At 43.3% G+C, this 24,087-nt stretch overlaps 1 protein-coding gene across 6 annotated transcripts; it reads right to left on the reverse strand.

The window, feature by feature from the left end:
• Positions 1 to 1,156: 1,156 nt before the first annotated feature.
• Mgat1 (alpha-1,3-mannosyl-glycoprotein 2-beta-N-acetylglucosaminyltransferase) lies at positions 1,157 to 21,645 on the reverse strand. 6 transcript variants are annotated; one of them, XM_026381623.2, is made up of 3 exons: positions 21,424 to 21,645; positions 19,747 to 20,171; positions 1,157 to 3,707 (listed from the first exon to the last, which is right to left on the reverse strand). In XM_026381623.2, exon 3 carries the CDS (start codon positions 3,582 to 3,584, stop codon positions 2,241 to 2,243), a length of 1,344 nt encoding a protein of 447 aa, XP_026237408.1. In that variant the 5' UTR covers positions 3,585 to 3,707; positions 19,747 to 20,171; positions 21,424 to 21,645; the 3' UTR covers positions 1,157 to 2,240. The 6 variants fall into 6 exon arrangements, with proteins under 6 accessions (XP_026237408.1, XP_026237410.1, XP_026237406.1 ...); XM_026381625.2 differs by having other exon boundaries at positions 21,563 to 21,626; XM_026381621.2 differs by lacking the exon at positions 21,424 to 21,645 and adding an exon at positions 21,165 to 21,306.
• Positions 21,646 to 24,087: the final 2,442 nt, after the last annotated feature.

Consider the following 24,087-nt stretch of genomic DNA (forward strand, 5'->3'; position numbering starts at 1 on the left):
TATCTGTTTATATATGTAAGAAATCTGGTATGTATATAACCAAGGTATAAAGAAAGATGTGGAAGAGTATAGAAACATGTATTAAGAAAAAAAAGTGAATTTAAAAGTGGTGGTTTTATCTAACATTAACTGTCCTCCACCTCCCACCCTCCTGGCCTGTCCTCTGGCAACCCAACCCTGATAGGGTTCTACTACAAAATCCACTAAAGACTCAGGAAGGCCTGGCCAGAGACTTCACACAACACATTTGGGGATGACTCACTCAACTCAATGAATGCAATCCTACCAGAGTGACCAAGATAAGAGAAGGGCAAAAGCCAAGACTTATGGAGGGAAGGCCATATGAAAGGTAAAAATAGCTGTCCTGAAGCTGTTTCCCCAGTGCCCATCCCTTCTATGCAGAACCCATCCAGACACCTCTGCCATACACATCTGGTATAAAGCTCAAAAGTGGTTTCTGTCAATGAAGTCAGTTAGCCCCAGGATTTTTCAAACCCACTAATGAAATCAAGTTAATGGGGTCACAAGCAGCATTTAAAAAAAAGAAAAAGAAAAAGAAAAAAATTAGCAGAAAATAGAAATTCTCAGAATGCATTACATATGACATGGATAATTTTAGGAACCATCTGGTATGTGTATGTGTGCGTGTTCTGGGTGCTAGTATAAAAAAACATTTTCACTAGGGTCACTAAAGTGTCCCTGCACAGCCGACCCTGGTATCCACTATGTATCCTGGAGCTCACTGCCCTATGGGGAGAGGGAGCTACCCAAGTCAGCAGAAAGCACACAACCCAAAACAGTTACTTAAAGGGTTTAGATGCCCTGGTTCTCTCTCAGACCAAGGCTGAGAAACTAGCTTGCAAACCTCCTGCTGAGGGTAACATAGCCCACATATAGAGATTAACAGTAGGAGTAGAGCCTGGGGGCTCTCTACACCCTCAAGCTTGGCCTTTCTTTCTCAGCTGGTCCTTCCTCAGCTGTTGGATGACTTTCTCCTTCCTGTTTTTCCAATTATAATCATCTACTTTCCTTCCTTCAACTTATCTACCCCCTACCCTCCCGCCTTCCCTTGCTGCTCATTCTTCCCTTTTTTTACTTTTGCTCCCCTACCCTTCACCTCCTCTCCAAAGATATATACACACACACACATTTTGCAGACAGTTCAGCCTTTACTTTATTTTTGAAAATAATTCTGTAGATTCCACTTTCTTCCATGAAACCGAGATCAAGCAAGAAACAAAAACATACAAATTCCTCTCCAACCTGCCATCTGCATCCTGGTCTGTAAGGACATGGCAACGTTTGGGGGGAGGCTGGGCAGGACCTGATGCATGGACAGGGCTGTCCTAGTTTCAGTTACATTAACTCATATGCGGAAAGCCACCAGAAGCCAAAGCCTCCTGGGGAGGTGACCAAACCCCAGGGGCAAAAGGACACAAAGAGCTCATTTATTTCCCACCAAAGCCAGTGTGGAACCTTCCTAAAGCAACAGGGAAGGGACTTATTTTTAGAAAGGAGGGGGAGAAGAACAAGGTCTCTTTGAGGCAAAAAGAGGGAAGGTAGTCCCACACAGGCTTTCCCCCTACTATCTTTGCCCTGACATGAGCTGAGAAGGGGTTTTGCTTTTCCCTCTTCCACTTTTCATCTTAGAAACCACACACTGCTAGGCTGCAGAGAATGAAGACCTGAGAGGAAGTCAGGGTAAGAAGGAAGAGCTGGAGGCAGTAAAGCCTGGGGAACAACTCTACCCCACCCCTCATGGTGAAACCCTTTTGGTTAGTCTCCTTTTGGCCCCAAATGTTCCCTTCTCACATAATCCAGCCCCACATAGTAGGTGAAGAAGAAGAGTAGTACAGGGCTCATGCCCTGGCTGAAAGAGGAGGCTTGGTCAAGAGTTAGTTGCCAACCTCTCTACAGATGACTTGGAGAAAACTCAGGACATAGACAATCCCAGTCCCAACAAGCCCAAGTCTCCCACTACCACACAGTGGTTTCTTGCTTAATACTCCACCCCAACATACCCCAGAATGGTTCCCCTTCTGACTCCCTTGAAAACGGGAGAATAAACCCTCACCTTATCATTTGTGCACTCGAATGCCACTCAAAACAAACAAACAAAAAGATGATGATAAAATGGACCCAAAAGGAAAACAGACAGGATGATGCAGCCCAAGGACTGCTATCCTATCTCAGCTCATGGTATGGCAAGAAAGGGACCCAAAAGGGACAGGCAGGTACTGCTAATTCCAGCTAGGATCATAGCCATCCCAGGTCTGTGGGGGTGCCAGGTGGACACGGCGGCCCCGAAACTGGAAGGTGACAATACCCCTGTAGCCAGCCCTGGGAACACCTGACTTGAGATCATCCATGACACCCAGGGCCTTGGCAAAGGCCTTGAAGCTGTCCCTGCTTGTGTACTGTACTCGCACCTCCCCCAGCTCCTTCCGATCATTGGTCCTCACTTTCTCCACCTGTAGCTGAGGAGCACTGTAGACACGAGCAAGGAAATCCCGGTCATAGGCCTCCTGCTGCAGGTATGACAGGTCCAGCTGTGTAAAGGGCACAAACTGCTGGTTCAACTTGATAAACTTAAGATGCTGGTCAAAAAACTGCCCGTGGCTTACACCCTTTCGGCCAAAGGTCATCGTTCTTGAGATTTCAGGGCGCACACAGGCTCGGCCCTTCCGCTGCTCAGGCCGACGCATCCAGTCATCCCAGAAGGCCTTAGGCCACTTGGGCTCTAACTCATCCCACAGCTCAGCCAACAGTAGCCAGCCCAGGCCAGGGAAAAAGTCTGTGCGATACAGCAGCTCAGGCTTGCTTGAGTCCACCATCTGTTCCTTACCATTGTCATTCCAAGCAGATACACACCAGAGGGAGGGGTCATCCCTCAGCAGTGGATAAGTGGCTTGGAAGTACTCAAAGAAGTCTGGTGCCACCTCTAGATCATCCTCCACCACCACAGCTGCTGGGAACTTGAACTCATGGAAAATCTGTCCCAATGCCCAGCGGTAGTGCCTGGCAATCTTATAGTAGCCCTGGAACTTGCGATGGTCTGGTTGCACAGCAATGTTGCTTAGGTCAGGCTGTTGGATGTGTGTGACTGCATTGCCATAAGAAGCAATGACCTGGGCTGTCTCCTCATGCCCACAGTCCTGGCTGACAATGATGGGGAAGTGCTCAGCTGAGGGCCGATAATGCAGCAACTTGTCCAAACAGCGCCGAACAGTGCTGCGGTCACAGGCAATGACCAGGATGGGGATCACATCTGGCGGTGAGGTCACAGGCACACGAGGCCGGGCAGGAGGTGCCACAGTAAGCACCCTCCACCGCTGGCTCCATAGAGCATGATGCTCTCTGATTTGCTGCAATAGCCACCGCTGACGCTCCAACTCCACCTCAGCATCCTGGGCCAGGCGGGTCACCTCCCGGGTAAGGCTGGCAGGGTCATCATCAAAAGCACTGTCTGAGGGTGGCCTGCCAGGCGCTGGGCGTGTCCAGAAGAAGAGGAGCAGCAGGGCGTTCCAGGCTACAAAGAGGATAGCGCCCCACAGCACAAGCCCTGCAGACTGCTTCTTCAGCATCCTGGCCCCCACAGGGGAGGGCGGGCAAAGAGAGGGCTTAAGGCTGCCTGGTTGCCTGGCTCACTGGCCCACGGTTCTAGGATTGTTTCCTCCAGAATATGGGACTAGGAAGCAGCCATGAACCTAAAGAGAGGAGAGAGAAAAACCAACCATCACCATAAAGACACATAGCCCCACAACCCTATGGGGTGAAAGAATGTGAGGTGCAGAACAGGTGAAAATGTGAAGAAGGGAAGCTAGCAGGCTCACTCCAGATTCTCTTAGAAAAGAGTTGCCCTTTGCCTAAACTAGGATTAGGGTACCATGCTCCAACCTCCAAATTGAGCTAATGAGTCCTCAGAAAAGCAATACATGCTTTCAGGGGAGGTAGTAAATGACACAGGTGGAAGAGAGAGTACAAAAGAACACCAACTCCCCCTTCTTTATCTGACAAATTTCATTTCCCATCTTCCACGCGGAGATTAAAGGAGGAAGAAGTAAAAGGTGAGATCTTCTTCTTCCCATTCCTCAAATCAAACTGTCCTAAGATTATTGATTTAAAAAATCATGTATCACATGATAACCTAATAAGGAAACACAAGAGGCATTCCCATAAATTCAGGAGTAAAGCCACATTGCCCATAATCTCCACGGCTATTAACATTCTAGGAAGTACTGGCCAATACAACTGTACTACAGAAAACAGGCAGAAATGGGAAAGTAAAATTATCTCTATTTGTTGATGCTGCAAGAATGTGCCTAGAAAACCCTAAGACACTAGATGATAAAATAAAACCAAATAAAGAACAAAGCAAGAGAGCAGACATAAAAACACAAAAAAAACAATAGCTGTCATATCTATACATATTAATTCATTAGAAGAAAAAGTGGATGAGAAAATCCTATTTAGAAAAACCAAGAAAATTATAAAATACTGAGAAATAATTTTAACAAGAAACCTCCTGAAAAACACAAAAGAAGACTTGAATCTCCCTTTTCCTCAGTTAAGACATTTCAGCACCATCAGAAATTCCAATAAGAGGGCTCAGTGGTACAGCATGTGTGAGGTACTGGGTTCAATTCTCAGTACTGCATATAAATAAATAAAATAAAGGTCTATCACCAACTAAAAATATATCTTAAAAAATACTTAAAGAAATCCCAATAAAAATAATTTTATGGAGATAGATCAACTGACATAAATCCAACATGAAAAACTAAACACACAAGAATATCAAGGCAAATAATAAAAATGAGTTGTGAAGGACTTGCCCCTACCGGATATTAAAATACTACATACTATAAAGCCTCTATAATTAAAACTGTGCTACAGGTACAAATAACAGACCATGCAGTGAAGCAGAATTAGACACAAAGAAAGCTATGTATATGAAAAAGGTGATATTTTCAACTACTAGAGAAATAACAGTATTGTTAACAGGGTTATAATAATTATAATCAATTCAAAAAATGTAAAACTTGACCTGAATATAAGGATAACTTACAAGTGAATCAGAAATCTAAATATAAAAAATAAAATTATAAATGCGCTAGAAGAAACCTGAATAAATTCCTCTAGAATCTGAGTGCAGTGGAAGGTTTTCTAAGTATTACTCAAAATCCTGATGCAGTAAAAGATTTAGAATCTGAGTGCAGTGGAAGGTTTTCTAAGTATTACTCAAAATCCTGATGCAGTAAAAGATTTATATATTTTATTAATTGGAACACATTTGTGTGGATAAAAACATCATGAGAAAGTCAAAAGACAAATGAAAAAGTGGGAGAGAATTTTGGCAACGTAAAGGACAAATCAGTGTAATACTTTAAATAAAGAAGGAACTTTTCTTGGGCATGTTGGCACACACCTGTACTCCCAGCAGCTGGGAGAAAAGGAGTGCTGAAACAGGAGGATCCTAAATTCAAAATGAGTCTCAGCAACTTAGCAAGGCCTTAAGCAACTTAATGTAACCCTATGTAAATAAAAAATAAAAATAAATAAAAAATTAAAAAGGTTGGGGACAAGGCCTTTTAAAAACTGAGGGGAAGCTGGGAGTGATGGCTCATGCTTGTAATTCCAGTGACTCAGGAGGCAAAGACAAGGAGGATCACTAGTTCAAAGCCAGCCTCAGCAAACTTAGCAAGACACTTAGCAACTCAGTGAGACCCTGTCTCTAAAGTAAAAAAGGGTTGGGGATGTGGTCTAGTGGTTAAGCACCCCGGGTTTAATCCCCAATAACAACAACAACAACAACAAACTAACTGATGGAAAGACATGGTAGCTCATGCCTATAATTCCAGCAACTGGGGAGGCTAAGGCAGGAGAATCTCAAGTTTGAAGGTAGCCTGAGCAGTAAAAGATTTATATATTTTATATATAAAAGGCCATAATAAGCAGCTTCTTCACAGGACCTTGTCTCAAAATAAAAAGGTCTACAGACGTACAAGAGGACCCCTGGGTTCAAATGGATTCAATTCCCAGTACAAAAAAAAAAAAAAAATATTTTTGAGGGAAAGAAAAGGCCAAAAATTCCATAGAAAGTGGACCACTTCAAAATGGGTAACTCAAAAGAAAATATACAAAAATGGTCCTTAGACGTACCAAAAATATATTCAACTACACTCATAACAAAACTATCCTAACATTTCCCACCCATCAGACTGACAAAATTATTATCCTTTTAATGTAACTGAAGAACAGACGTTCTTAATTTTGGGCCAGGGGGACAAACTCATTGGTAGAGCACTTGCCTAGCATGTGTAAGGATTTTCCAGGTTCAATCCCCAGTACCACCACCAAAAAAAAAAAAAAAAAATTGGTAGTGTCCAATTAGCCAGGGTTTCTTTTAATATGTATTACACTTTTGGCATCATAACTAAGAGACCTAATCCCAGGTCATGAAGATTTTTCCCTATGTTTTCTTCTGTAAATTTTACAGGTTTTAGGTTTTACATTTGGCTTATGATTAATTTTGAGTTATTTTTTTATATGCCATGAGATATAAATCCAAAGTCATTTTATAGCAGTTTGGCTATTTGTCAAAATGATAAAAACAGTTACCATATGACCCAGCAAGACCACTCCTAGGTATACATGGTTTACCCAGAATAATAAAACAGATATCCACACAAAAACTATGAGAAAGTTTAAAGCAGCTTTATTCATAAACCACTCAAGATTGGAAATAACCCAAAGGTCCATAAACAGGGGAATATGTAAAAACAAATGTGACTTACCAAAACAATGGAGTAATATTAAACAATAAGGAATAAGCTACTGATACATACAACATATGGCTGAATCTCAAAATAATTTTGCAAGATGCAAAAGTACAATACACTAAATTTTATTTACATAACTCAAGAAAATATAACTAAACAGATCATTGGTTGCCTGGGGACAGGGGCAGTGTTTGGGGGTATTTCAAAAGGATATTAGAAAACATTTGGAAGCACAGATAAATTTATTATCTTGATTGTGGCAATAATTGCATAAGTATATACAGGTTAAAACTTAAACTGTACCTCAAAACATGCAGTTCACTGTATGTCCATTATACCTCAAAAATGTTTTATTAAAAAAAATTGACTAAAATGACAAAACTGAATACAAACCGGAGAGTATTCATATTAAATGACTGCTAACTACTGAGTTAAGCAAGAGGATATCACAACTCCTAGGGAATATACCCCAAGTATTTAGAGGTAGAGGGCCCTGACTATGATGTCCTCATACCATTTTTATTCTTGCAATATTTTTGATTTAAACTATTTACAAATAGTTTTTTTTAAATAAGATATGGGAACATGGCTACAAATCTGAATAGCTTCATCCACTAGCATGTCCACAGCTGGGCACATTCAACAAGGCAAACTGAGACAATATGCTTGCCCAGAATGGCTCAATCACCTCACAACATGTATCACATATCTGCTCTCTGCCAGGCTCTTGGAAAAACATACAGCCAAGAAGAAAAAGACATGGCCCCAACCAACCCTCTATACTCTATCAGACCCCATTTCTTAAAAGATCTGAAACACTCTAATTCTCAAATAGCTGCCATTCCAAACCAATTAACTCAATGGCATTCCTGCTTCTGGTCTCAACCCTTCATACCCCAAGGCTTCAAGCATGTATGTTCTTGTGCCAACTGCTTTGCCAGTAACTCTGTGCCTCACAACCCAGTACTCTATCCTAGCCAAAAGCCTGGGTCCTATACCTCATCTCTACAGCTATGGGGTCTCAACAGATCTGGTATCAAAGAACTGATCCTGAAAGATCTCTAAAGAGACTTGGAGTCTGTCTCCCTTGTGGAGAAACTCTCCCAGTCCCTGCTTCCATCTACCACCACCACTTGGTATCCCTCCCAGAAACCAGCTACCCCTACAATTCTAGAACACTAGTCTTCTAAGAAACCTTAAGTCTTTTTCCATTTAACTGTGTAATTACATACCTATTTATTAAGGCTCACCTACTATAGTATAAAGAATAGAAAAATGCACAGATTTCCAGTTTCTTCACTCCCTTTCAGGATGTGGTCAATGTTGGAACTACTAGCCAGAATTCCCTATCCTTAACTTCCTGTGTCCTAAGTGACTAAGCAAGAAAGTCTTTAAATAAAGGATGGGGGGAAAATAAAAGAGGCTGAACTCCATTAACTGATGTGCTTCCTTGGGGCTCAGAGAACAGATTGTCCCTGATTTATCAATGAGCCTCCTCAGACGTGCAAGTTCTCAGACTGATGACAAAACCCCAAGAGACTATATCCTTGGGGTCTCAATCCTTCAGATGAATTCAGTACCCTTTGGATTACTTTTCATTATTCTCTAAGCAATGGAATTAGGTGGACTACAACCTCCTTCCCCACACTTCTAAGCCATGCAGATCAATGTAATCTTCAACCACCTCCTCGGTGGATTGATCTTAGCAAGTCCACAAGCATCTAGAGTAAATGAAGAGCCCACAGGAAAATCTACCCCAGCCCAGTCCTGCCTCTGCCCCCAATGTTTTTTTTCTCCACCCCATGGTCCTTGCTTATCCACATATTCTCTAAGACAGGAAGCTCACTTCTATCTGGAAGTTAACAGTATGTAAAAATACACAGACCATGAGTGCATTGCACTCTCCAGCAGCTAGCTGATTGTGTGCAGAGTGATGCCTAAATTGAGACCCTGGCCAGAAGAGCTGAACCACTCCTCTGAGTGCTGCTCAGGCCACCATTGGGAGGGCAGGGCCTTAACAAAGGCAAGCCTGAAAGCCCAGAGACAATGCCTAGTGGTCACCCTCTGTTTTCCCACCGAGACTTAATTTTCTCACCTTTAAGATGGAAATCATAATAGAAGACCTCACTGGGTTCTGTGAGAATTCGATGAGATAACCCATGTCCGATATTCAGAACAGTGCCAGATGCGTAACAACATAAATTCTTGCCAGTCACTCGTTTTCTTTCTTCCACACTTTACTAGATTCACTACAGGTCCCCTAACATTCAACCCTACCCTCAGGGTCTTTGCAAGCTTGTGGATGCCTAATCTGCTCACCCCTATCTTGATAACCCCAATTCACATCTGCCGGAACATATTCCTTGGTGTCTTCAGATCATGCAAGTCCATATCCCCTGCATGACAATGAGCACTAGAATGACCACTTGCTCATATTTCAACCCTTTCAGCTGAAGATTGCATAAGAACAGGGATTCTCCACAATGCTGTGCTAGGTAGAACCCTTGGTATTTGCCAATGTGCCCATGATCTAAAAACTGGCTTCAATGTGGATGTCACACACATCCACAATCCCTCAACTGCAATTCACAAAAAAACAAAACAAAAAAAAAAAAAAAAAAACACTGAAAAACTAGTTTTCTAAATTCATTTGGCAGTAAAATCTCACCCAACCTCATCTGGTGAAATCTGATCTGATCTGGTGAGGTTATGTATAGTCTTTATTTATCCCACTTATATATTTTGTTACAGAAATAAACATGGTGAACTGTGATATACTGTTTACACCCGATCATTTCTGTAAAGACAAAATTCTAAATTTTAAAATATGACACACTTGGATCTTCACAACAAAGGGATTCACATCCTTTTACAACTTTATCTCTAACCATAAACCCCAGAAGCTCCATACTTTGGCCTCAAAAGGCTACTATTTCTCCAATAAATATACTTTCACACTGCTGTACACTGCTACATCTTTGCTCCAGCTGCTCCTTCATCCTGAAATGTTACCCACAGTTCACCTGCAAGCCACCCACATATTCCTTAAGATCCAATTCAGGTGACTTCTTCCATAATATCCCAGAGCCCGGCCTACCATGACTATACTTGCAAAGCACTCTCTCACACGGTAACAGAATCTGTGGCCTTACCTGGCTCTCACCTTACTCCTTGGGGAAAAAAGCTCTATGATCTCTGCATCTACCAAAGTGCTTGGCACAAGTGTAAAGTTCAAGTGGCTACATAATGCTTGCATTATTAACTATATTGGGGAGGGGAAAAAAAAGACCAAAACAGCAGCAACAAAGTGAAGGATTACATTTCCCAAAGATGACCACTACATATCCTATCCGACATGCTCTTCTTATAAAATGACAGTGACACTCTTCCCTCCACAGATGAGGGTTCACATTTCCTCCCTTTGACTCTGGAAGAAGTAAGGTTATGTGACCTGCAAGTTCACAAAGGCAAAACAGATTCTATCTGGTGCACTAAAGATACTTGCTTTTAGAACCCTACCACATGGGCAGGACACTGAAAGGTATTCCAGCTGACAACCTCAACTTCAGTCCCAGCTGACAGCCAGTATCAATCACTAAACATGGTAGGAAGCCTTCCAGATGATCCCAGCCTCAGCCACTTCTGACTGCAACTGCATGAAAGACCACAAGAATGAAATAGCTGAAACCATTTTTTCAAGCCACTAAGTATTGTGGTGACTCCTTAAGGAGAAAGAAGCACTTGCAATAGTGAGTAAAATAGAATCTAAGTAACTTTGCCAAGCAGAGCAAATGCTTTTCTCCCTGCCCTTTGTAGTCTGGCCCCAAGTCCAAATTTAGAGGCCTTGTTTCTACTCACATCCCCTTCCTTATTAAGTATCCTATTGCTAAATGACAAATTACTTCAAAATTTGGTCACTTAAAACTATAGCAATCATTTATTTCCTCTCACAATTTCTATAGCTCAAGAACTTGGAAAGTGGGGCACAGAGGGGATGACCTGTCTCTGTTCTACTATGTCTGGAACCCAGGCTGAATGACTCAAAAGCTGAAGGCTAGACTCACTCATTCTCTCACATCTGTAAGCTAAGGTTGGCATTGGATGAGACATTAACTGGAGTGCTGGAACACCTCCAAGTGGTCTCTCCACATGGTCTGGGCTTCCTATGAAGATGATGGCTAAGTTCCAAAGGTAAATGTCCCAAGAAAAAGTAAAAGCTAGTTGAAGCTGTATTCTTTTCCTGATCCAACCTTGGTTCACTTCTGCCTTACTCACTGGTCAAGGGAATCACTGGTCCCTTCCCACATTCAAGGGAAGAAAACCACAAATTCCACCTTTGGGAGGGAAAAGGACAATGTCATATTGTAACATATGGTACAGAATGAAATGGAATATTTATGGGTAAAGTCATTTTGGGAAAAAAAAAAAAAACAATCTTTTTTAAAAATAGAACAACTGCCCAGCAAAGTGGTACACACCTGTAATCCCAAACCTCCTGAAGTTGAGGCAAGAGGATCTCAAGTTCAAGGCCAGCCTCAGCAACTTAGCAAGGCTCTATACAACTCAGTGAGACTCTCTCAAAATAAAATAAAAAGTTAAAAAGGTCTGGGGATGCAGCTCAGTGGTAAAATGCCCCTGGGTTCAATCCCCAGAACAAAACAACAACAACTAAACAAAACAAACAACAACAACAACAAAAGTAACTATATGTCATCCTGACCTGAGTTCCTAATATTATTCATAAGATTTGCCAGCAAGGCCCAACTCAAGGTTGATTTTAACTTTCTTGAGTTTTTTAATAACTCCTTTAGGGAAATGAAACAGCCAATCTATACCACTAAGTTTAAAGACATAATCAGCATAATGGCAGGAGAAAATTGAGGTTTTTTTAGTATGTAAAACCTTCAACCAAAACCCAGGTGACTGTGGGCAGGACCTACCAATCCCTACAGGACTTAGGTTTTTTTCCTCTGAAGGACTGCCTAAAAGCAGATTCCATTCTAACACTCTTGATTCCATGCTTGTCCCCTCTCTCTGGAAAAAATGTTTCTCAAACAACAAGTAAACACCAAATAAGTCAACTTCTAATTATAAGCAATTGGGGAAAAATTACTGTCTAGCTTTAAAATTAAACAGAGAGTAGAAGGAATGTCTACAGACTATCCCTTCCATTTGCCTTGCTTGCTGTGTTAAAAGCACTGCTTAAAAAGTTTAGAACACATAGGACACATCACAGATAATGAAGATCAATGTGAATCACTATTTTTCTTGTTCATTATTTTATTCTTGTATCATGTACTAGGCTCCATAATTTCAGAAGGATGGAAAAAGTGAAAGGGAGTCAGAAGATACACTAAATAATTCAAGGGTTTAGAAAAGAAGACCTAGGAGGGATGGGATACAGGTTATTCATCTTAGGAAAAAAGGGGTAGAGGAAATACAATGCTAGTATGGCAAAAGGCACGAAGGTCTGGGACTCAGGCAATCAAGCACCAACAGGCCAGGTAAGTTGCCTCTTGGGCAAGTTACTTGTACCTCATCTGTAAAGTTCAGGGTCGAGCTGGTCATCTCCAAGGTCCTTCATGACTGACTAGAAGACGATGAGTGACAATTTCCCCAATCCCTCAAACAGGAAATAAGTTTAACCTTTGCATTCCACCAAGGCTGGGCATACTACAGTACTCTCACTTTCTGTGAGAACAGGACACCGAATCAGGTTTTCCTTAATGTGAAGAAATGAGGCAGCAGTGATTTGAGACTGAAGGAAGACCCTGGAGGATGCCAGCATCTGAGAAGCATTTTAAATGACAGAAAATAAAGCTGAACATTATCTGCCAGTGATATTCAAAGTAAAGACTAAACACATTACAGAAGCAAAGGTTAATCCAAGCAAAGCTTCACCCTTGGGCTCATGCTTCTAAGGGGACACTGATCCGGCCAGCTACAATCCCTCTGCTCCAAGCTTTGTAAGGCAGGAGGTCCCTAATTCACACACATTAGCAAGCAAGTAGAAAAAAGTTTTCTAACTTATTTCAACATTGGTTCAATTTTTCCTTCTGGCTGAGCAAAAACCACCAGTAGAAACTTGTGGAAAGGACGCTGGGGTGTTTTGGGGGGGAGTGGGAGAAGGTCACTTCCTGTTCCCCAAACCCACAGCAGCGATCCCACCTCCGCCCAGCCCCGCACCCACGGTCGCCCAGCGGCGGAGTTTCACAACAGACTCCCCACTCTGCCCTCCCTCCAACAGCTGGAGGCCCCGGGATTCCAAAAGCTGAACAGAGTTCGACTTCCCGGCTCAGGGGAAACTGAAGCACAGCCAGCACTTAAGTCGGCCCAGACAGGTCCCGAGGCAAGCCCCTCTCGCAGGGGTCTCAGCACTATCCGGACTTTTGGCAATACCCCGAGTTCGCTCCCTTGGAGAGTCCCTCCACGCCCGCAAGGCCTTCCTCAGTTCCCTCCCTAGGATAAGCCTTAGAACTGAAGGACTCCGGCGTTACCACACTCTTACTTACCAACTTCCTAGCCTTAAACTTGGCCCGCCCGGGACGCGGGGAGCGAGCCCGGTGCCCCTGCGCGTCCCAGGCGCTCGCGCAGCTGACGTCCCCTTTCGCCTCACCAGCCCTTCCTGCTGCGCGCCGGGGCCGGACTCCCGGGCGGGCAACGTGGCCCTTCCCTGGGGAGGGCGGGGCCAGCCACAGCTCTCGGCCCCGCCTCGGGCCCGCCCTGACCCTGCCTTCCTGGGCCCTCCTCCTCTCTCAGAATTTCCAATCACCCGCAAGATCTGCACATCACCTTTTCCTAGGTCCCCAATTTCAGGGGTGGACATAAAAATAACTTACTTTTAAGCCTTTCCCTACTTGCAGTCGCAACTCCTCAAGAGCTGATACCCGACCTCACCCACACTTAAAAGATCCCTGTACTCTAGACTTCCTCTGGTGTCTCTTCCTCAACTGCTCTAGTGTCCAGAGCTTTGTGGAGTTTGGAGAAACAGCAAAACTGGTGTTATAAGGTTTCAAAGGGTGTGCCCCAGGTAAGCAGAGCATCCCAAACAGGGCGTTGCCAAACAAAGCCCAAGGATTTGGAAGCCATCTCCTTCCCACAACTCCAGAGAGGCTTCAGAGTCTAGATTGGAAAAACAAGAGGGGCTGGTGATACAGGAACCCCGTGTCAAAAGGAAGTCAGGGAGGAAACACCTGCTGCCAAAGGCACTGTGAGAACCAGTTGTTGTTTCTTTCTTGTTTTTTCCTTTGGGGGGTGGAGAATGAAAGTGGTTAGTTCTGAGTGAAAAAGCAGAGACACAGGCTTGCCTGCTGGGACCATCAGACCTAACTAAGAAGAGAAGGAATAAATCACAGGCACAGGCTTTTGTGGTTGCCATGTAAAAGAGATATGGAAAGTGCCCCCAGAAAAGCCTAAAAGTCAGTGTCCCTTTGATATTTTAGAAGAAACCTAAAGGGAAGGTGAAGGAGGGTTTCAGGACTCAGGCCAATCAAAGGAAGGAAATTCAGTAACAAATAACTGTGACAATGAGTCACAAGGGTGGAGAAAAGATGAAGACCAGAGTTTGCTGAGGAGTCAGCAGTGGATCCAGAGCAGAGATAGAATTTCTCTAAAGCCTGAGCACTGGATTCCATGACAGGCCACTCCAGTAAAAGCCAGGCATCACAATGAGCCATTCTGTAATTTAGAGGTGTATGGGAGTCCCTGCTCTGTCCACAATATAAGCCTGACTCCCTTCCACCAACAACCTTCCCTGGGTGACCCTTTGCAGAGGCCTCAGTTCACCACCACCCACCCTTCACCCTAAGAAGTGAGAGTGGGGAGCTGATAACTACTAGCTGCTCTGTGGGTAACTTTCCAGAGAAGGACCACCACTATATCACCAGGACACACTCCAATGACATCAGACCCTCCCCTGCCTACGTGTTTCTCCAAGGTGATCTAGAGCACAAGGCAGCCTAGAACTCCAGTGTGTGCTCGCTAAGTTGTTTCTATATGAAGCCAAGAATAGTGCAGAGTTCTGAAGAACCAAAAGATGGACTTATCTTAATGGCCCCTGCATGTAAGTGAAGAGCTAAAACAAAACTATAAGGAATCACCAGGCATAAAGGCCTCCACAGACAAGACCTCTCCCTCGGCCTCTCCTAACTCTTCTAGCAGCTCTTCAGAGTATACAACATAAACTCTAATCTACAGATAAGAGATTGAGGCTTAGGGTAAGCACTAACTTGCTGGAGGTCACAACCCTTAGTGAGCACCATGGCCAGATTTTAGACCCAGGCATTCCTGCCTCTAAACCTAGCACTCATTCTCTCCCCTCATGCATGCTTAGTGCTACTGTTCTCTGAGATGGCTGTGTGCCCAGCATGACAGGAACACAATGGTGTGCCAGAGAAATCTCGATTATAGCAGCTGGAGTCCTGCCCTGAAGAAGTACAATAAGAGAAGAGCTGACACATCAATGAGGCTTGACTATGTGTGGATATGTGTGTATCTATGATTTCTGGTTTAGCTGACAGTCTGGATTGTGACAGGAAACTCAAAACCAGGCTCATGTGCCAGGCAGAGGCCAGCATCTCTGTACCTCTGCCCTCTCTACACTTTCCTTATGAAGGGAATTAAAGGACACAGGAGCCCTACACATCACACTCAGTGTCAAAAGTATGAAGGAAAACAATGAAGTTCCTAAACGTGTTAAAGGTTGGTAAACTGATCCGTAGATTAAGAAACTAAAACCACGTTCCAAGAGAATGGACAGACATAATCAGGTGCTGAAAGGTTGGGGAAGACTGAATAGCCCATGTCTTGTCATTCCCACCTCTAACCATAATACTCCTCCATGTAAGGCAGGTAGATGGGAAACAAGATGGCTAGGGATAAAGGAGGGCTGTGCTATATTTGCATAACTCCCCACTCTCTGCAGTCCTTCATTTGAGAATGAAATAAATTCTTGAATGAAAAAAAAAAAAAAGAAAAGGGAAACATTTGGTCCGAGAGGTAAGAAGCCAGGAAAATGAGTGCCAAAATGACCTGGGAAAGGAGGCCTTGGGCCAGAAGTAATGGCACAGGCCTGAGGAAGCTGAGGCTGGAAGATCACAAGTTGCCAGCCTTAGCAACTTAGAACAATTTTCTTTTTATTCTTTCTCTGTTTGTCTAGCTCTCTTTTGGTGGTAGTAGGGTGGGGTGGGCAAGAGAATATATTGTCCCTATTCATTCTATCTTATTCTATAACCAGATCCTCCTATTCCATTTGCACATAATCCAATCCCATGCTCCTTAAAAATAGAAAATAAAAAGGGCAGGCTGGGACTGGGGCTCAACGGTAGAGTGCTCAGCTCTCACGTTCGAGACCCTGGGTTCGATCCTCAGCACCACATAAAAATAAATGAATAAAATAAAGGTATTGTGTCCAACTACAACTAAAAAATAAATAATTTTTTAAAAATACCTAGTATCCTCCACACATACATACATACACACACACACACACACACCTTGGGCTTTTGATAAAGGTTGCATGGGAAGAAGCTATCATGAAAAGAAGGGCAGAAACAAGGGACCAGGTATCTAGATTCTGCAGATATGCCTGGGATTGGATTATGTGCAAATGTCTCCCCAGAGAGACACAGAAACCCAGCTTACAAAGTCAAAGAAAGGAGAAGAGATTAACACAATAATCAATGAGCAATGCCTGTGAAATCTAACTTTTAGTTAGCCATCTACAATTCCTTTGCAAATAAAGAAGGGTATACATAAAAACACACCATCTATCACTGGTCCCCATGAGTGCCAGGCCCTGGCATCCTGATGGCCCTGCAATAAGGTGGATGGTTGTCTTGAGAGAAACATCTTGTGCAGGAGTTGGGTAGAGGGCAGAGCTATTGCTCTGACAAAAGAGAGGAATTCTGGTTTACCCTAAGGAGGAAATGTCTTACCAGGAAGGCTGTCAGACAGGGCACAGAGTTTCTCTCCCTGGAAGTTTGCAGCAAGACCAAACCACCCTTGTCAGATCAGATGTTGTAAAAGCAGCTCTGCACTGCACAGGCAATTTCAATGTCTGCCACTCCACCCTCAGGCAAGCCCTTCCAGCTTAAGGGCTTCTGTAGCTTCCCCTCAAACTCAGAAATAATCGCCACTCTGTCTTCATCACAACAAAGCAGTGAGGGAATACTGACACAACAGCTTGGACTCTTCACATGACATCAACACTATACAAATACAATACTTCTTGTTACTTCAAGTGGTTGTAGGTGCTCACAAGCACTCACAGGATAGTAGAGACTCTAAGGTAGGAAAATGAGGACCCTTCTTACACAGCATGAACACCAGAGACAGTTGAGAAAGCATCCGGGGCTCACCAAAGGATCACTGTGATCCCCTCTGCCTAAGCAAAGACTGGCACCAGGAATTTGCTGTGTGAAGCTGGTGAAAGGTGACATATCCTCCCATAGCAGGCTGGTGTCAAAGGGGCTATGCTCCAGACATCCAGAAAAGGAAGAACACCTCAGGGTCAGTGATCTGGGCACTCAGGCCTGCCCAGCCCTCAGGCCACTGGGAGGAGGCAGGGATTCCTATGGCAAGGAAGAATGCGAAAGTGGGCAAAAAGAAAGAAATCTAACAAAGAAAGTAAGGCATAAATACTGGATTTTCAGTTATTATTACCAGTCACCACTGAATGTGAGTCCCAGCTGTTACTCAGTAAGTAAGAAGCAAAGAAATTCCAGAAGACAAACTTCCTGGCCCACATCACCATACTGACCCAGACCACCATTCTCTCTACCATCTCAAAATCCCCAGCACTATGTGCCACCTCTCCTTTCCACTATTTGTTGTCACTGTTTCTTAGCAGACTTGGCATAAATAAACAGAGTTCAAGGAAGGTGTGGGCAAGAAGTGATTAGATTACTATGAACAGGTTTGCTTTAAGTGAGACAGTCTGCAGAAATACACATGGCTAAGAGATTCAGTCTGAAAAAACCTATCATTGTAAAGAGTAGAAGACTAGGGATATGGCATAAGAAGGAAAGAACCAGCATTCACCCCAAGAAATAGAGCTCTATCTCCCAAACAGACACTTGGCCCTTGAGATTTAAATTTCTGTGGGAGACCAACCTTGACTGAGTTAACTCCCCTGCTGGGTGATGTGGCAGTCAGGCACCCATGCTGCTAGACTGCCCAGCTCTTCTTTGCTCTTCCAAGTGACTTTGTCTTTGTGCCTGAGCATGTCTTCCTACAGCCCCATGGGTGGAGCTATGATCTCCTATTCCTTTGTAATATTACCCCTTGCCCTGTTTAGGATAGAATGTTCCATGGAAGTGCCTTGTGTGTGTCCCCTTCTCTTACTGTGCCCTTGGGTGTGGCCTACCTAGATGTCAGTCAACCTGCTAACAGCAGACATCATGAAGCTGAACTCAGCCCCCTGAAACCTGACCCCTTGCCTCATTTGAATAGATTCTCCTCAATAAAAAGGGTCAGCTTGTGTGTGTGTGTGTGTGTGTGTGTGTGTGTGTGTGTGTGTGTCTTCTCTCTCTCTCTCTTCCCGTGGGCCCTTAAGGTCAGAGGAGCCATCACAGGGACCTCAAAGGAAAAGGTATTTGTGTCTCTTGTGTGGTTATTTTGCGTAGCCCAGTCAGCCCAGTTTTCCTGGAGTGACCCCTGAGCCTTTTAGCCACGAACAGAAACCCAGCAAACTTCCCTCTACCCCTCTTTAATTTTCTACCCCAAAAAGAGGTACTTGGTAGAAATAAATGGAGAACCATTATGGCCAATGCAGTAGCTGACATAATCGCTCAAATTTAAGTCCTTAATCCATTCACCTTTTCTACAATATGACGATACCAGGTATTAACAGCAGTAAGATGAGACAAATTCAGGGCAGGCTTTTAATTAAGGATGTCTTCTAAGGCTTTTGCCAGTAAGGTAATTTAATATAAGAAAGAACACCTAATTAGAGATTTTCTCACTGTAACGAACAGGTATGTCAAGGAATGCCAATGTTATTGTTTTATATGTCATGGCCTTGGTACTTGTCAAAATGTATCATTATTTCATTTCCTTCTAGTAAATCTTGTGAGGGACCTATCATGATAGTTATCAACATTTTTCAAGTGAAGAAAACAACAGAAGTTGATCAATATATGTAGGGTTGAACATTGACTCAGAAAGTCAGAGCTAGAACACAAAACCTACTGATTCCCAAATTTAGATGGGTGGTTTTCTATTTTTTCTATGAGGTTTCATGTCCCAAATTCCTTAACAGGGGAAGGAGGAAGAAACAATTTATCTTTCCTACCTCTAGCCCCTCCTCACTGTCCTATTTGGGGGGAAGAGGTAACTGCAGATTTAACCCTGTGGAAATTTACCACTTAAATCCCCAGCCTTTTTTATTTGTTTTGAGACAGGGTCTCACTAAATTGCTTAGGGCCGATTAATTGCTGAGGCTGGCCTTGAACTTGAGATCCTCCTACCAACCTCCCAATTGGCTGGGATTTCAGGCATACACCACTGCACTTAGTTGCCTTATTTAGTTAGCTCCCCAAAAAGAGCAGCCTGCCTCTGTCTAGGCAACACATTTCAGAGTCTTACCCCAAATGGACTTGAAATCCTATTTATTATCTCACTGGTGGAAAGACCTTTAAAGTAATTTAATCCAATATCCCTTCAGAAGCCTGACTCTTTTCATGTTCTTCTTGGCCTAACCGCATTGGACCTAACCTCACAATCCTAATTATTCACAATACTTTCTTTACCAGGTATCCCTCTAGTCTCAGAAAGGAAAGGATGGCTACAAGTTTGCAAATAGGAAAAGTAAAGGAGAGGTGAAGTTCATTAGGATAAGGATTCTCACCAGGGCACAGGTGGTGCCCTGACTTTCTGAATGACTCCAATCCCCAGTGTTTTCCATTCAAACATTTCTGCACAGGAGCACCAAAGCACTAAGTGGGATATGAGACAGGAACCTTACCTTTCTTTTCTCAGTTGCTCCCCTGGAGATCATGAAATGCCCATCCAACACTCCATTTTCAAAACCGAGAATCCAAATCAGATCCACCAAACAAAGTGCAGCTTTTTCCTCTTATCCAGGTCCAAAGTCCATGGCTGAATGGACTCTGAGGAGGAGGAGTCTGGGGGGAAGGGGTGTGTCCAAGCCCCTCCCCCCCCACTGCAGATTTCAATGTCCCTCCCAGGGGTCTGTTACATGCCTTCATTCAGCTGGTTTACTAAGCTCAGAGCCTAGTGATGGACAGACTCCAAGTATTATTGCATCTCTTGCTCAGGAAAGGAAAGTCATCCACCCTGAGGTCTCCTCCGTCTGTCTTCTGCTGGAACTCATAAGAAGAAACAGGCCTTAAAACCCGCATGGCCCAGGCCGTTGATATCTGTATTAACCTGCAGAACATTTAAACATTAAGATGCTCTCTAATCTAGTCCATACCGGAATAGATTCCTAAGACTTTCTAGTTCCCCCTCCATTTCTGAATTATATTCCATTACTATATCATTAAAAACCCTTCCTTAAATATTCCACGCAAGATTATAGAAAGCTTTTATTTTTGTTTTGTTTTGTTGTTTTTTGTGGTGCTAGGGATTGAACCAAGGCCTTTGTGCATTCAGTGCTCCACCACTGAGTCAGATCCCCAGCCCTAAGAAGTACGTTAGTATCTACTTCATTCACATACTGTACCCCAAAACAGTCACCTAATCAATATGGGCACATAGATGTGGCTCAGAATAAGAGTCATACCTATTCTCAGTACAAAAAAAGTAAGCAAAAGTACTGAATGGGGGAAACTGTCTTCTAAGGAATACAGAAAAGAACGTCCTCCACTCATTTAAGGCACCACATATTAATCGGATCTCTCAAGCTTCTTAGGGTGTTCAGTGTTTTAATCTGCCAGCTCTCTGCAACTGAACTAAAGCCTTTCCATTCCGAGATGTAGGTACCTTCTACATGCACTCCATGCTCTCTTTTCTTCAACCCTCACCTCCCCCTCTCCTTCCAAAATTGTGTCAGAGATGTAATTCCCAATCTCCATCAAACTCTTTCACAGGGCCACTCCCGAAAGCACTCTCCTGGAATGTTTTAGGCCTGATTCTATTCTTGTAATAGCCCAAACCTTCCAAGAGCCCATCCTTTTTGCCCCTTCTTAAGTTTACTCCTAAACACACACACACACACACACTTCCTTCCTTCCTGTAGGGGCGTGGCATCCACATAACCTCCCCTCCCCCACCAGGAATTTAACTCCTCCCACCCTTCTCTTCAGAATCCCGTGTTCAGTGTTCACGGGGCAAGGGGGTGACACTGCAACCCTCTCTATAGTCCGAACCCTATTGATCCGCCGCAAGGACGACCCTCTCCCTAGCGCGTAGAGTCGTTACCTGGATCCCGCCCACCCTGTGTCGGCCGGAAACCACGGCCCGCCCGGGGTCGAAGTCCGGGCCCTGGGCCTGGTCCCCACCGCGGGCCCAGGCCCCACCCCCTCGACCCCCGGCGGCCCGGCCCTCCCCTTGCGCTCCTTTCCCCCTCCCACCATTCACCACAGCCACTTCCGCCCGTCCTCCGGAAGTGGGCCCAAGGCAACCGCTGCCTTCCCACGTCCCGCCTATTCTATCCCACCCCACCCCCGCCCATCACCACCGCCACTACGGGAGCGCGGGACGTGGGTCTGCAGTGCTGGAGGTTGTTCTACTGTCACTGTTCACAGGATTGAAGTCGAGGTTTGGGCAGAGCCAGATCTGGGTGAGAACGAAGCTGGGGCTCAGGGTAGCGGTCGTACAAGAGGGGGCAGGGCAGAGACTTTGGCCGAGAGTAGGAGCGAGCGTCACGCCAAGCCGATCGAGACCAAAAACGCATGCGTCGCGGACCCTGTCGCGAGCGTTGACGCTCTGACTGCCTGGTGGGCGGGACTTGGGCGGGAAAGGGTTGCGGCGAAGTGCACGGAAGTGGGGGCGGAGCTTCTGCTGTGTAACCCTGTCGCTAGTCTTCCGGCCTAACTTTGCCTGGCGACGGCTCGCCTGACCTGGCTTCTAACCCCTTGTGCAGCTCGGCTTTCTGAATGTAGTCTCTCTTGGCGAGTTTTGTATTTACCTATTCCTGTGCTGAGAACTCTGTAGCAATACCAGAGGAAAGTTATATCTCCACAGCAGCCAGTGGTATCCTGTTATATCTCTGCTTAAAATCACAATAGGAGATCCCTATTTCGCTTGATATGTAAGGCCAAAGTTCTTACAATGTCTTATAGAGCTCATTTTCAATGATTTTCTTACCTTTCTGACAGGCTTGCTCTCTTCTGAATTACTCTTGTCTCAACCACACTCTTCTCATTACAGTTCTTTGAGCCTACCTAAAGGCCTTTGTTTTTTCTATCCTCTCTGTGAAGCTCTTCTAGATATTCATCATCACTCACAACTTCAACCCTCGATTTTTTTTCAAACATTATCTCAGTGAGTCCTTCCCTAACCAACTTATATAAATTTGCAATTTGCTCCTTTCCCACAACACTGACAGTTTCCCTTATGCAGTTCCTTTTTTTTTTTTTTTTTTTTTTAGCACTTTGGCCTCCTAACATACTTAACTATTTATTGTTTGTCTCACCCTACTGGAATTTAAATTCCATGAGGGGAAGCATATTTGATTCCCTGCTGTATATTGCTAATGATTTTAATCATACCATACTTCATGTTTCTAAGTATTTTTATAAGTATGTAAACATCATTTTTATCTTAATTGCACTTTTTACTTAGATTTTTGCATACCTGTTATAACAAGTCAAAATACATGGAGTTGTGTGAAGAAAACTTATCTCTTCTCTTCTAATTCCACCTTACTAAAGGGAATCACAGTTTTCAACTTATTGGATGTCCTTTTAAAATATTTAGACATTCACACATACATACATAACTGGTAGCAGTTTTACAGTTCAAAGATAGGTATACCTGTATTGTGACTTTATTTTCTGTCCCTCAGGTCAATTTATATTTTAGGTCTCATTCCCTTTGATGCTAGGAAAATTAAATCTAGTTAATTCAAAAGAAATGTTAATACTTAATGATTTGTTTATTTACTGATTAGTGATCTGTTACAGTTTTACTTCAGTCAATTCAAATTTTACTAATGCCCTTTCTTTCCTTTTTACCTTCATATAATTGCTAGGGTTTTTTTTAATTATAATAAATGAAATGTACATTCATTGAGGAAAATTAGTGAACCATAAACAAAATGGAAAAAAATAGTAAACACAGCAACCAGAAATAAACAAGCCTTCCCATTTATTCTGTTTATATTTATGCATTTTTGGAATTATACTGCAACTGGCTTGTATAGCTTAATATATGTGGTGAACATTTTTCCATTTTGCATGTCATTTAATGACTCTGGTTTCTCATTATACAGATGTAGCATAATTATTTCCCTTCTTTTTAGACATTGGGGTTATTTCCAGCTTTTCACATTTATAAAATTAATTGTAGCTAAGTCTCTGTACACATCCTTAATTACATCTTCAAGATAAAGTTCTGGAACTGGTGTCAAAAGGTGTGATTATTGTTGAAAGCTCTTGATGCATGTTATCAAAAGATCTACAGAGAGGTGGCACTGCTTTGACACCAGCTTCTTTCCACATCCTGCCAGCACTGTTTTTTTTTTCTTTTTTGTCTTTTCTAATCTGATAGAAAAATGATTTTGCAGTGTAGTTTTAAATTTATTTTATTAATTACTAGTAAAGTGCAACTTTTTTTATTTTTGAAGCATTTGAAAGTTGCTTACTCATCTTTTACCCACTTGGGCTTATCTTTTTGTTGTTGTTGTTCATTTGCAAGAACTCTTTCTAGAATATCAACCTTTTATTACCTGTGTTGCAGCTATTTTCCCAGTTTGTCATTTGCCTTTTGTTTATGTGCTCTGGATATTACCAGATAACACTAAGCCTGAAGTTTTTCTGCAAGCTTTTGCTTGTAGTACTCTAGTGTATCCTTTCCACGGTGCCCTCAATTCAGCACTCACCCAGAGAGCAGTTTTATATATTAGGCTGCACAAGCAGTAATATCATAAGTATTGGCTTGCTTAGTTTGCTTGTCTGACCAGCATTGCAGGAGCATCTGTCCTAAGGTACTTGCAATAAAGTAGCTTTCTACAGATAACATTAACTTATCTTGTTTCCAGTGTGCCTAAGAGAAAGCCTTTGTCCTTTAAGATAATATGTATCTAGACTTTCCATCCCAGAAATAGAAATGGGATGGAAAGTATAGATACATATTATATTAAAGGACAAAGGACAGTTCCCTTAATTTGCTGAGGTTTTGG

The sequence above is a fragment of the Urocitellus parryii genome, chromosome 1, assembly GCF_045843805.1.
Source record: "Urocitellus parryii isolate mUroPar1 chromosome 1, mUroPar1.hap1, whole genome shotgun sequence".
Taxonomy (NCBI): Eukaryota; Metazoa; Chordata; class Mammalia; order Rodentia; family Sciuridae; genus Urocitellus; species Urocitellus parryii.

Bases quoted from the DNA above. Each gene is read 5' to 3' on its own strand.
- Mgat1 (XM_026381623.2), bottom strand. From the start codon at position 3,584: ATGCTGAAGAAGCAGTCTGCAGGGCTTGTGCTGTGGGGCGCTATCCTC.